The 12,317-nt window shown below is 44.5% G+C and overlaps 1 protein-coding gene across 1 annotated transcript in view; it reads left to right on the top strand.

The window, feature by feature from the left end:
* cacna1db (calcium channel, voltage-dependent, L type, alpha 1D subunit, b) overlaps positions 1-12,317 on the top strand; it is a 54,763-nt gene that overhangs the window by 21,509 nt on the left and 20,937 nt on the right. Inside the window, exons 13-27 of the mRNA XM_056772700.1 lie at positions 1,150-1,375; positions 2,178-2,385; positions 2,485-2,605; positions 2,828-2,970; positions 3,102-3,159; positions 3,229-3,361; positions 3,453-3,582; positions 5,116-5,175; positions 5,331-5,437; positions 5,533-5,620; positions 5,788-5,895; positions 5,972-6,024; positions 6,097-6,243; positions 6,537-6,738; positions 6,820-6,978. Of these exons, the coding sequence (XP_056628678.1) occupies positions 1,150-1,375; positions 2,178-2,385; positions 2,485-2,605; positions 2,828-2,970; positions 3,102-3,159; positions 3,229-3,361; positions 3,453-3,582; positions 5,116-5,175; positions 5,331-5,437; positions 5,533-5,620; positions 5,788-5,895; positions 5,972-6,024; positions 6,097-6,243; positions 6,537-6,738; positions 6,820-6,978 (1,943 nt within the window). The remainder of the gene's footprint in view (positions 1-1,149; positions 1,376-2,177; positions 2,386-2,484; positions 2,606-2,827; positions 2,971-3,101; positions 3,160-3,228; positions 3,362-3,452; positions 3,583-5,115; positions 5,176-5,330; positions 5,438-5,532; positions 5,621-5,787; positions 5,896-5,971; positions 6,025-6,096; positions 6,244-6,536; positions 6,739-6,819; positions 6,979-12,317) is intronic.

Here is a 12,317-nt window from a genome sequence, read left to right as displayed (position 1 = left end):
AACAAGAATGACCACGTCACCTCAGCGGTACAAAAACTTCTGACACCAACTGTAACAGAGACAGGGGTGCCACAATGAGGCCACAACAGTAGCAGCACCACTGCTCTGAATGTACCGGCAGATGGAGGCGAAAAAAAATGAAGTGACGTGCTGATGAGGTCAAAAGTTCAGTCTTTAATCTAATACCTGCAACTGGTATTTACAATGAAGATCCAAAAAAGAAAGTAAAAATTAAACAAACAAATAACATAAACTGTTCACGGTTATCTGCTAACATCATTTAGCTATACCAAAAAATTGGCCCAAAATCAGAGCAATAACCTCCAACCACTCACTCTAAGAGCCTATCCCCCCTTTACCACACTTAGGCGCCTTCTTAAAAAGGCTAAACCCCTCCTACTTGGATTAATCCATTTGTTAATTAAAGATAATAAAGAAATCTAAAGACAAAATCAAAATATATTTAACAGTAACAAAGAGATACACAATTAGAATAATATAAAAATTGACAACAAAACAACTATTAATTATTAATGTCGAACAAAATTTAACAAAGAATCACACAGAAGTCCAATCTCCCCCTCACACATGACAACAATTAACTGTGCCTACTGTCGGCGGGAAAAAGGCATTCAAAATGGTGGCAATTACGGTGACCGGGTTTTGTCCGTTTGGTGAGGTAAAATGTTCCTGTACGTAAGTATGACAATTTTATTATTATGTAAGTGGTTAATTGAAATCAATAAACATATAACATGGTTACCGGTCTTGTCTGAGTTCTTAACAAAACATAAATCAACAAAGAGAAATTAATAACTAAGTAAATGCAAAAAGGGCATGGTGAAGACAAGTACACTGTGAAACAATGCACAATCAGTGACATAATAAGAGTCTACTCCTAAATAAGAGAGTCTAGTCACAGATCTTCACTGTGACAATCGTCATTACATCTGAGAATTTGTTTTAAGCTTTCCTGTAGCTCAGTGGTAAGAGCATTACATTAACAACGCAAGGTTGAGGGTTCGATCCCAGGGGATGCATATGCCTAAGTATAAATGTATAGGATAATGAAATGTAAGCCGCTTTGGATAAAAGCATCTGCCAAATACATAAATATAAATGTAAATGCTTGTTGATGTTTGTCTGCAGATGTGGCTAATAAGGTTCTATTAGCCCTGTTTACATGTGAGATGCTGATCAAGATGTACAGTCTGGGACTTCAGGCCTACTTTGTGTCGCTCTTCAACCGGTTCGACTGTTTTGTGGTCTGTGGAGGCATCGTGGAGACCATCCTCGTGGAGTTGGAGTTTATGTCTCCTCTTGGCATCTCTGTTTTCCGCTGCGTTCGTCTCCTCAGAATCTTCAAAGTCACTCGGTGAGTACAAAGCGTTCTGAGCAGTGGCGGCTTGTGCACATTTTCTTTGAGTGGGTGCAGCAAACCATTCACCAGTGCTCAGCTAAAAAAGCTTAACTATCAAAGCATGTAATAGTGTATATTAACAGTAATAAGGTGCTATACTGTATTATAGAAAACTGTAGTAAAAGTCCTAGATGCTACAGTGTTTCAACCGTATCATAATAAATATTAAGGTATAATACAGACTTTTCTACAGTTATTAATGTACTATTGTAGTTTATGGAGTATTCAGGAAACTCTGGAATTGTTAATAATGACCATAGAGAGAGTTACTGTGTTTAGTGTTTAGGTTGGCCACCCATCTCTTCTTTAACAAAATCCGAGAGTAACTTTTTCTTCACTTTAGTTCAGTAAAGAATAATAACAGTCCATCGGGTGTCTCGTCATTATTTGTGTAAAGCTATAGAAGCACAGAAACTATAATTCGTTTCTTTGAACTTTGGTTCTCTTAATTCTTCACAGAATTCTTATAGTTGTTGCGTCGCCTTTTTGAACTATACTTTTTTATCCGTGAAAGCTATTAAACTTCCATTTTCTAGTGGTTTTGATGAATGTTAAATTTGAGCTTCCAGGCTGGACTTGTGTTTGTCTAAATCTAGACTGTACGTGTTCTTTAAGTATTCTCAGTGTAACTGTAAAAATGGTCATTAAACAATTCCTGAGTTTTGAGCTCCACAGGACACATGAGACGAGTAAATAATGGCAGAACTTAACAGTTTGTTTGTGAAATGTGGTTTCACGTGACCATCTCTGTTTGTAGTCACTGGGCATCTTTGAGTAACCTGGTGGCATCTCTGTTGAACTCCATGAAGTCCATCGCATCTCTGCTTCTGCTGCTCTTTCTCTTCATCATCATCTTCAGTCTGCTGGGAATGCAGCTCTTCGGCGGCAAGTTTAACTTTGACGAGACTGTAACCAAACGCAGCACCTTTGATAACTTCCCTCAAGCGCTGCTCACTGTGTTTCAGGTGTGTGTTTCACGCCCCTCCTCCTCTCACTCTGTTGGATTGTATTTTTTTAACACGTGGTTCTGTGTAAATGTCCGTGTGATGTGTTTTTTCAAGCAGATCTTGACAGGTGAGGACTGGAATGCAGTGATGTATGATGGGATCATGGCATACGGGGGTCCGTCCTCCTCTGGCATGCTCGTGAGCATCTACTTCATCATCCTCTTCATCTGTGGAAATTGTATCTTTCCTGACTGTGACAGCAACTCGTCATTCTCATCCTGACAGAATTTTTTCATTGTATTTTAGTTCATAATTCTAGTGTCTCAACTGATTTCATTTTTTCAAGGTATTTCTGTTTAGTTTTTCAAAGAATGTTTCATCGAATTAGAATGAACAGAAATGTAAACAGAACTGCATGCTTGCATACGTGCATGTTTAAAATCTTGACTCAGCTCATCAGATATCTTACTGAACGTCTTCTTGGCCATCGCTGTGGATAACCTGGCAGACGCTGAGAGTCTGAACTCAGCCCAGAGAGAGCAAGAGAAGAACAACAAGAGGAGGAAGAGTATGATGAAGAAAGAAGAAGACGCAAACACAACGGTTGGTGATGTTGACATTTAGATAATAAATCCTTTGGACAGATAATAAATCCCTACACTGCCCAGATGAGGTTTAGTTCATGATAACGAGCGATTGTAAATGTGGATCGTGAGATGCGTGTGTTGTTGCAGGTGTCTGTAGATGTGGATGCTGATGAAGGTCATACAGAGGACATGAGCGACTATACAGGTGAACTTCTACTCAATGCTCATCCGATCACATGAGCTCCAGTGCTCTGATGCATGTGTGTGTTTGTAGGTGAGGATGAAAAGGACGAGCGTGAGATCTCCTCAGGACCGCGGCCTCAGAGACTCTCAGACCTCAGTCTCAAAGAAAAGACGCCACCCATTCCTGAGGGCAGTGCCTTCTTCATCTTCAGCAGATCCAACCCGTACGTCTCGCACGAACATTTAGCCGCATTTATCAATCAGTGTAGATTTGCCTTTCCTCTGAGTGACCTCTGACCTCTGTGTGGAACGCAGGATTCGTGTGCTGTGTCATAGACTGATCAATCATCAGATCTTCACCAACCTCATCCTCATCTTCATCATGCTGAGCTCTGTCTCGCTGGCAGCCGAGGATCCCATCCGTAACTCATCTGCCAGAAACATCGTAAGAAACCCCTGACATTGCCCAAAGTCACATCAAAGAGTTTACGGTTCAGTTAGGTCAACTTTCACCAAATGCCATTTTTTATGAAATAATAATGCGTCTAGTTATTATACATCCCAGGGGTAACAGTACAGTTTCAATAATTACGCAAATAAACAAATAACTGCTATAACAAAAAAAATCACAAGACAAATCACAGATAATGGATGAATAGATAAATGTGGAGTTGGGGATGGAGGGGAGAGTTGAACTCAGCAAACAAATATTCTTCATCTTGCAATATTTATACATCTGGCCCGGGCAGATGAGACTGTTAAAATAAAATAAAAAAATTGCCAATTTATTGTCAAATGTCGAAAATAAAGACCTTACCATATATTTTGTTATTACATTATTTTATTTATTTATGCATTTGGCAGACGCTTTAATCCAAAGTGACTTGCACTGCATTATACTATAATCTTGTTTCTAGTACGTGCGATCCCTGGGGTCGTATCCATGATGTCGCCGTTATTAACGTCATGCTCTTACCCTTGATCTACAGGAAAGCTGTTTTTATTAAACACCTGTTTGCCATTTTTTAAATATATTCTTCAATTTGTTGAAAATAAATGCCGGTATGATCTAATATGTGATAATGTAGACAAGCTGAAGGTGGATTCGAACCTGCAACATGATAATGTCAAAAATAACTAGTCACATGTCTTACCCACTACCCCATTGAAGCTGTTGATGAGTGAGTGTCATTTTTTGGATGATCTTTAATGAGGACTAATATGCACACTTTGTTTCCACTGATTTGTCTGAATGCAAGGGTATGGCAAACGCCGCCTCTGGTTAAACTGCGTGACTTTATCAAATTCAGCAGGTTTCCTCAAAGTCAGGTGATTCACCCAGGAAGAAACACTTTTACCTAAGCACAACAGAACACTTTCGGCATTTGTTTCTGTACTTTTGTACATTTTTTAAATGATGACAGTCCGAAAATTAGGTTTTATCACTTCTGGGAACACATTTATCACAGAAATATGGTTAACACACACATATACAAATGTTAGGTTTCTATTCATTCCCTTACAAAAATTGACCATGGTTTTACTACAGTTAAAAGTTACTATAGTAAAACAATGGTAATCACAAAATAACCATGGTTTTGAAAACCATAGTATACGATGGTTACTGTAATCCAGGGCCCCAAGTAATCAATGCACCAAAAAAAACATGGTTACAACATTTATACCACAAAAAAAAACATGGTTAATTTTCGTAAGTGTGGAGATATTGGCTAGACGTTTGGACTTTAACATAGGTCACAAACTGTACCGTTAGTCTCAGACTTTTACAACCCATGCTGGTCTGAGTCGACAGGTTGTGTTTGTGGTTTTAAAGGACGTGTTTTAACAGAGTCATGATAAAACATTTATTGTGTTACTGAACTTTTATTTTTTCCTTCTGTATGGATTCTATATTTCAGACCATTAAACGATAAAGTTACGTCACTTTAATGTGTAATCTGATGTTGTTTTTTTGCAGGTTCTGGGTTATTTTGACTACGCCTTCACTGCTATATTTACAGTAGAGATCCTGCTGAAGGTAAAGACTGGATCCTGTCAGGCACCACAGAGTTCTTTATTGGTGTTAAACACAACCATTTTGCATAGCTACTACTTTGTTCGTTTGTTAGAAATCAGATTTTTTGTTATTGAGATCTGTTCTCATGTCTTCGATATTTTTCTAATGTTGTATAGATGATGGCGTTTGGTGCTTTCCTGCACAAAGGAGCTTTTTGCCGGAGTTACTTCAATTTATTGGACCTGCTGGTGGTTGGAGTCTCCCTTGTTTCTTTCGGAATACAGTACGGTCATAACGCTCATTTTCATACAGTTGCATTGAGATGAGTGTAAAATATTTGTGAATTATCCGTGCCCAACAGATGAATGTTGTTTGCAGATCATCTGCCATTTCAGTGGTGAAAATATTGAGGATTCTGCGTGTGCTTCGACCTCTCAGAGCCATCAACAGAGCCAAAGGACTCAAAGTCAGACCTTCACTTCATAAATGCACTTTTAATGCATGGAGTTTAGTAGAACAATTTCTGAAAATAACGTTCATATGACGTGATGACAGTATTTGAGTATTATTTAAGGACAACCGTGTTTAAGGTTAGATCCTTCAAGTTTTCTCTCTGTCTCTCTGTTCATGCAGCATGTGGTTCAGTGTGTGTTTGTGGCCATCAGGACGATCGGTAACATCATGATTGTGACCACGCTCCTTCAGTTCATGTTCGCTTGTATGGGCGTTCAGCTCTTCAAGGTACATCAGCCTGAACACATCACAAACACGGTCCATGAGCGCAGGACAGGCCCTTATGAAACTCTTTTGTCTGCAGGGCAAGTTTTATGGCTGCACAGACGATGCCAAGTCAAGCCCGGAGGACTGCAGGTAAGCCTGCGCTTGTTGTGGAGCGAACGCAGAGCCGCGTGTGAAGGCTTCATTGTGTTTGTGTGTTTCTAGAGGGATGTTCATCGTGTACAGTATCGGTGAGATGGCACTGCCGCAGGTGCGAGAGAGACTGTGGTACAACAGCGACTTTAACTTTGACAATGTGCTGATGGCTATGATGGCGCTCTTCACCGTCTCCACGTTTGAGGGCTGGCCAAGGTTAGACACACACAACACTGTCAGTCTCAGCACTGATAGCTCACATACATCGACATTGCGTCGCATGACGGTAAAAAGATAAATGCATGTCTGTAAATGTACTTTCTGATTCTTACTGAAGAATGTTCTTTTAGTGACATACTAAACTTCACTGGAATTAATAACTGCACATGCATGAACGGAGTAAAAGTTTGCATTCGCCTTCCTAAAGGAGTGTACCAGATGAGTGAGCCGTAGAAATAAAACGGCCTTCAGTAATAAAAGGTTCATGACGTTCACGCTGTCTTCTGCAGTTTGCTGTACAGAGCCATCGACTCACACAGGGAGAACATGGGTCCCATTTACAACTACCGTGTGGAGATCTCCATCTTCTTCATCATTTACATCATCATCATTGCCTTCTTCATGATGAACATCTTTGTGGGTTTTGTCATTGTGACGTTTCAGGAGCAGGGCGAGAAAGAGTACAATAACTGTGAGCTGGATAAGAACCAGGTGTGAACGATGTGAAGATGTGGTTCTGCTTGTAACGTCTTCTAGACAGATCATCTGAACGTTCTGTGCGTGTGTCCACAGCGTCAGTGTGTGGAGTATGCTCTGAAAGCCCGTCCGTTGAGGAGATACATCCCTAAAAACCTCTACCAGTACAAGTTCTGGTATGTGGTGAACTCCACCGGATTCGAGTACGTCATGTTTGTGCTCATTGTCCTTAATACAGTCTGTCTGGCTGTCCAGGTGAGGAAACATCGGACTACTAATGTATATACTACATCATATATCACACAAACCACATGATAACATCTTTCTGTGACTTTACTAGAGATGCATGATATTGATGTTCCAGCATCGTATAAAAAATTAAAATTCTAAGTTGAAGATTCCAAGTTTTTATTTGGGGGGGGCGCAAGGCGATGCACTCAACACAAAGGGGGCATGCCTTACAACAAAACAGTTTGAGAACCACAGTCTTAGACAACTAGTGTAGGCAATAAGGACAGGAGTGTTATTATCAGTGTGAGTCAGGAGAGTCTGGTGAAAATCAAACGACCAAAAGATACACAGACCTGACTGGGTAACAACTGTCAATCACAACATGAACTCTAATTCCCTAGAGATGTGCAACCCTGCGTGGAACAGTTTATAGGTGGGTTCACTACTGAAACTTAGCAGTGTGTACCATTGATCATTTGTTAAGAAACTAAGGCTTAATGTTGCTTCTGAAGAAAATGTATTTTGATTTAATAATCGTTTAGTTCATATTTTAGCTGTATGATTCTGTGATATTTATGCAAAACAAGACAAATGACTCTTTATTTGTTTTAGTGCACTTGTAACCCATTTTAATACAGTTGAAAGAAAAAGTATGTGAACCCTTTGGGCTTACTTGGATTTCTTCATAAATTTGTCATAAAATGTGTTCTGATCTTCATCTAAGTCACAACAATAGAGAAACACAGTCTGCTTAAACTAATACCGCACAAACATTATACGTTTTCATGTCTTTATTGAACACAACATGTAAACATTCATAGTTCAGGGTGGAAAAAGTATGTGAACCTTTGGGTTTAATAACTGGTTGACCCTCCTTTGGCAGCAATAACCTCAACCAAACGTTTCCTGTAGTTGCAGATCAGACCTGCACAACGGTCAGGAGAAATTTTGGACCATTCCTCTTTACAAAAGTGTTTCAGTTCAGCAATATTCTTGGGATGTCTGGTGTGAATCGCTCTCTTGAGGTCATGCCACAGCATCTCAATCGGGTTGAGGTCGGGACTCTGACTGGGCCACTCCAGAAGGCGTATTTTCTTCTGTTGAAGCCATTCTGTTGTTGATTTACTTCTATGCTTTGGGTCGTTGTCCTGTTGCATCGTCCATCCTCTGTTAAGCTTCAGTTGGCGGACAGATGGTCTTAAGTTTTCCTGCAAAATGTCTTGATAAACTTTGGAATTCATTTTTCCATCGATGACAGTAATCCGTCCAGGGCCTGAGGCAGCAAAGCAGCCCCAAACCATGATGCCCCCTCCACCTTTGGATGAGGTTTTGATGTTGGTGTGCTGTGCCTTTTGTTCTCCACACATAGCGTTGTGTGTTCTTTCCAAACAGCTCAATTTTGGTTTCATCTGTCCACAGAATGTTTTGCCAGTAGTGCTGTGGAACATCCAGGTGCTCTTTTGCAAACTTCAAACGTGCTGCAATGTTTTTTTTGGACAGCAGTGGCTTCCTCCGTGGTGTCCTCCCATGAAGTCCATTCTTGTTTAATGTTTTCCTTATTGTAGATTTGTCAACAAAAATGTTAGCATGTGCCAGAGATTTCTGTAAGTGTTTAGCTGACACTCTAGGATTCTTCTTCACCTCATTGAGCATTCTGCGCTGTGCTCTTGCAGTCATCTTTACAGGACGACCACGCCTAGGGAGTGTAGCAACAGTGCTGAACTTTCTCCATTTGTAGACAATCTGTCTTACCGTGGACACATGGACATCAAGGCTTTTAGATATACTTTTGTAGCCCTTTCCAGCTTTATGTAAGTCAACAATTCTTGATCGTAGGTCTTCTGAGAGCTCTTTTGTGCGAGGCATGGTTCACATCAGACAACGCTTCTTCAGAACAGCAAACTCAAAACTGGTGTGTGTTTTTTATTGGACACGCCAGCTTTAATCAACACATCCAATCTCATCACATTGATTGGACCCCAGGTTGGCTGACTCCTGGCTCCAATTAGCTCTTGGAGAAGTCATTAGTCTAGGGTTTCACATACTTTGTCCACCCTGCACTATGAATGTTTACATGTTGTGTTTAATAAAAACATGAAAACGTATAATGTTTGTGCGGTATTAGTTTAAGCAGACTGTGTTTCTCTATTGTTGTGACTTAGATGAAGATCAAAACACATTTTATGACCAATTTATGAAGAAATCCAAGTAAGCCCAAAGGGTTCACATACTTTTTCTTTCAACTGTATATAAAATTAGGAATTATGATGTCTTTTGTTTTTGTTTTACAAAAAAGCTAATTTTAGTAACACTAGTGTATAGTGGCAATTCCCTTTCTGTCGGTCTCTCGACGTTGTGTCGAGAACCACAGATGGGGTTCGCCCTTGAGAACCAATCAACTCTGACTACTATAGAAAAGGCCAATGAAATTTGGCGAATGCAATTTGCATGCCGGGCTCCGCCCCCGGAAATCCGGTATAAAAGGAGGCCTTTTCACTTACCTTTTGTTCTTCAGAGCCATCGCTCATGAGTACAACTCAGGATTCAATCCTCTACAACTACACGCTGGTGCTACGACGTGTTACAGCGGATCGTCCCTTCCTGCAGCGACCTTCCCCTGGGCGTCTCGGCGGTTCCGGAGGTGTTAGAGATTTTTTCTAAAAGTCCTTTTCAGGACTGACTGAGCATTCTCCAGCGCGGCATGTCCCGCTGTTCTCTTGGGTGCGGCACCCTCATCGAGGAGGGGGATGGACACGATCAATGCATTAGGTGTCTGGGCGTCCAGCACACTGAAGCAGCGTTCGTTGACACATCTGCCTGCACTGCGGGCAGATTGTCATTCAGAAGTTGCGGTCACGGGTGGCTGTCTTCCTACGGGAACCAGCCACCATTTCGTCTGCTACCCGGGCTGTGACATCTGTGGCTACGGCCCCGATGACCACCCACGTTAGCAGCGTTAGTGATATGGGGAACTCTGCGAACGTAAACCCGCCAGCCAGGTGCTCACGGGCCGATCGCACCCCGATTCGCTCTTCTGAACGTTCCCCAACCGGCGATGGCATACCGTCCGGATCCTCACGCACACACTCGGAAACGATGTGTGACGTAGATGAGATGTCGCTCGCAGCATCGGAGGGAGACTGGCATCCGACTCTGCCGAATCCAAACTCCACCCCCAGCGGTCGAGTTCAGGAGGAAGCAGAAGTGATGTCATCCGTGCTAACCCGGGGATACGTGGTTCCTGAGGTCGGTGTGCGGTGCAAACCGCGCCCACCCGGGTGCCATGTTTTTCCCGGAGGTGCATGAGGAGCTGTGTAAAACTTGGAACGCTCCACTCACGGACCGTTCCAGTGAAACCAGCTCTGGCTCCCTTACTTCCCTCGATGGTGAGGCAGCCAAGGACTGCGTCGAGATCCCCCGGGTGGAACGTCCGCCTGCGGTGCACCTGTGCCGCGGACGGCTACCACCTGGGGGGGGGATCGACCACTCCTACCGTCCAAAGCACGTAAGACTTCGGCATCACTGGTGTCGAAAGCTTGCGATGTTGCGGGCCAGGCTGCCTCCTCTCTCTATGCCTTGGCCATCCTGCAGGTCCGCCAGGCCAGGGCGTTGAGAGGGCTCCACGAGGGTAAGGCCGACCCGGGTATAATGCAGGATCTCCGTGCCACCGCTGACAGCGCTCTACGGGCGACTAAGGCGGCGGCATGGGCCCTGGGTCGGACGATGTCCACGGTAGTGGTCCAGGAGAGACACCCCCGGCTATACCTTGTGCAGAAGAGTGACAGCAAGGAAGTCCGCTTTCTTGATGCACTCATCTCGCAGGGTGGGTTGTTGGTAACACCGTCGAGGACTGCGCTCAGCAGTTTTTTGACGGCGAAGCAGACAGTGGCAATTAACCACATTTTTTTCACGCCGCGACTCGGCCGCCTACAGGCCTCCGAGATCTCACGTGACGTCTGCTTCCCTGCAACCCAGGACCCTTTCGACATCGGCTCCGGTTCCTGTGCCCCCACAGGCGGCACCCCGGAAGCAGAGGTCGAGGGGGAAACCTCCACCCCGTCAGCAACCTCCTCGCGAGAAGGGACACTGACGGGAAGACCCCAGGGAGAACAACATCGGGCCCGAACCTTCACAGCCACGGCTCTGATCGGTCGGTACGGGACGACTCCTGCCTCGTCACCAAAGCCGGGCCCTTGTTAGGGCTTGGCTCCCACTTACTCACTGAGTTTTCTGTTCTCCCCGGGTTTACTTGCAGCCGATCGCACACTCCACTGGACTGTGCTCGGCGAACCGACCTCACACCCTGGCGAGGCGTGAGGTCGTACACATACGACAGCCATCACCACTCTCAAACCGACAGTGCGTGCCGTTGTCCCGCCAGGCAGGTAAGTAGGCGGAGCAAACCTTCCCTCCGGGGACTCCCCGCGACATGGTTAGCTCCGCCAGCCGACGAACCACCCCCCGTGGGAATGATGAAGCAGACCGTCCCCTTGGTCACCCTGTCACAGTCCCTGGGAGCTCGAGAGCTGCCCACACTGTCTCGCTGGCTAATGAGGGCGGTCCGTCTTGGTTACTCGATCCAGTTCGCCAGAAACTCACCCAAGTTTCGGGGCATCATCTCTCCCTCTGTCAGAGGCAGGGACGCCTCCGTACTTCGGGTAGAGGTCACCACCCTTCTGGCAAAACAGGCATCGAGTTCGTCCCTCAAAACCAAGATGTTCAGTGGGTCACCACCCGCACTTCATCGTTCCCAAGAAAGACGGCGGGTTGCCCCCAAAGGCTGCGTACCCTGAACAGAGCACCTTCACAAGCTGCCATTCAGGGTGCTCACACAGAGGCGCGTCCTGACACCTATGAGGTGTCAGGATTGGTTCGTGGCAATCGACCTGAAGGACGCTTACTTTCATGTCTCGATCCTCCTCGACACCGGCCGTTCCCACGGTTCGCGTGCGAGAGGCGGGCATATCAGTACAGAGTCCTCCCTTTCGGTCTGTCCCTGACCGCCCTTTCTCCCTGAGAGGAGGAAGGCGAGCGGGTACTAAACTATCTCAGCGACTGGCCTATCTTGGCACACTCGCGAGATCTGTTATGTACACAAAGGGACCTGGTGCTCCGGCACCTAGGTCGATTGGGACTCCAGGTCAACCAAGAGAGGGGCAAGCTCTCCCCAGTGCAGAGCATCCTCTTTCTCGGTATGGAACTCAACTCTGTCACCATGTCGGCACACCTGTCCGCAGTTGTGCCCAACCAGTGTTGAACTGTCTGAAATGAACATTTTAGGCAGACAGCGGTCCCCCTGAAACAATTCAGAGGCTCCTGGGACACATGGCGTCCTCGCGGGTTAATACCCCTCGAGTTGATGC

This window comes from Triplophysa dalaica, chromosome 18 (assembly GCF_015846415.1).
Source record: "Triplophysa dalaica isolate WHDGS20190420 chromosome 18, ASM1584641v1, whole genome shotgun sequence".
In the NCBI taxonomy this organism is placed as follows: domain Eukaryota; kingdom Metazoa; phylum Chordata; class Actinopteri; order Cypriniformes; family Nemacheilidae; genus Triplophysa; species Triplophysa dalaica.
The sequence above is the reverse complement of the archived record's forward strand: the minus strand, read 5'-3'. Positions and strand labels throughout refer to the sequence as shown.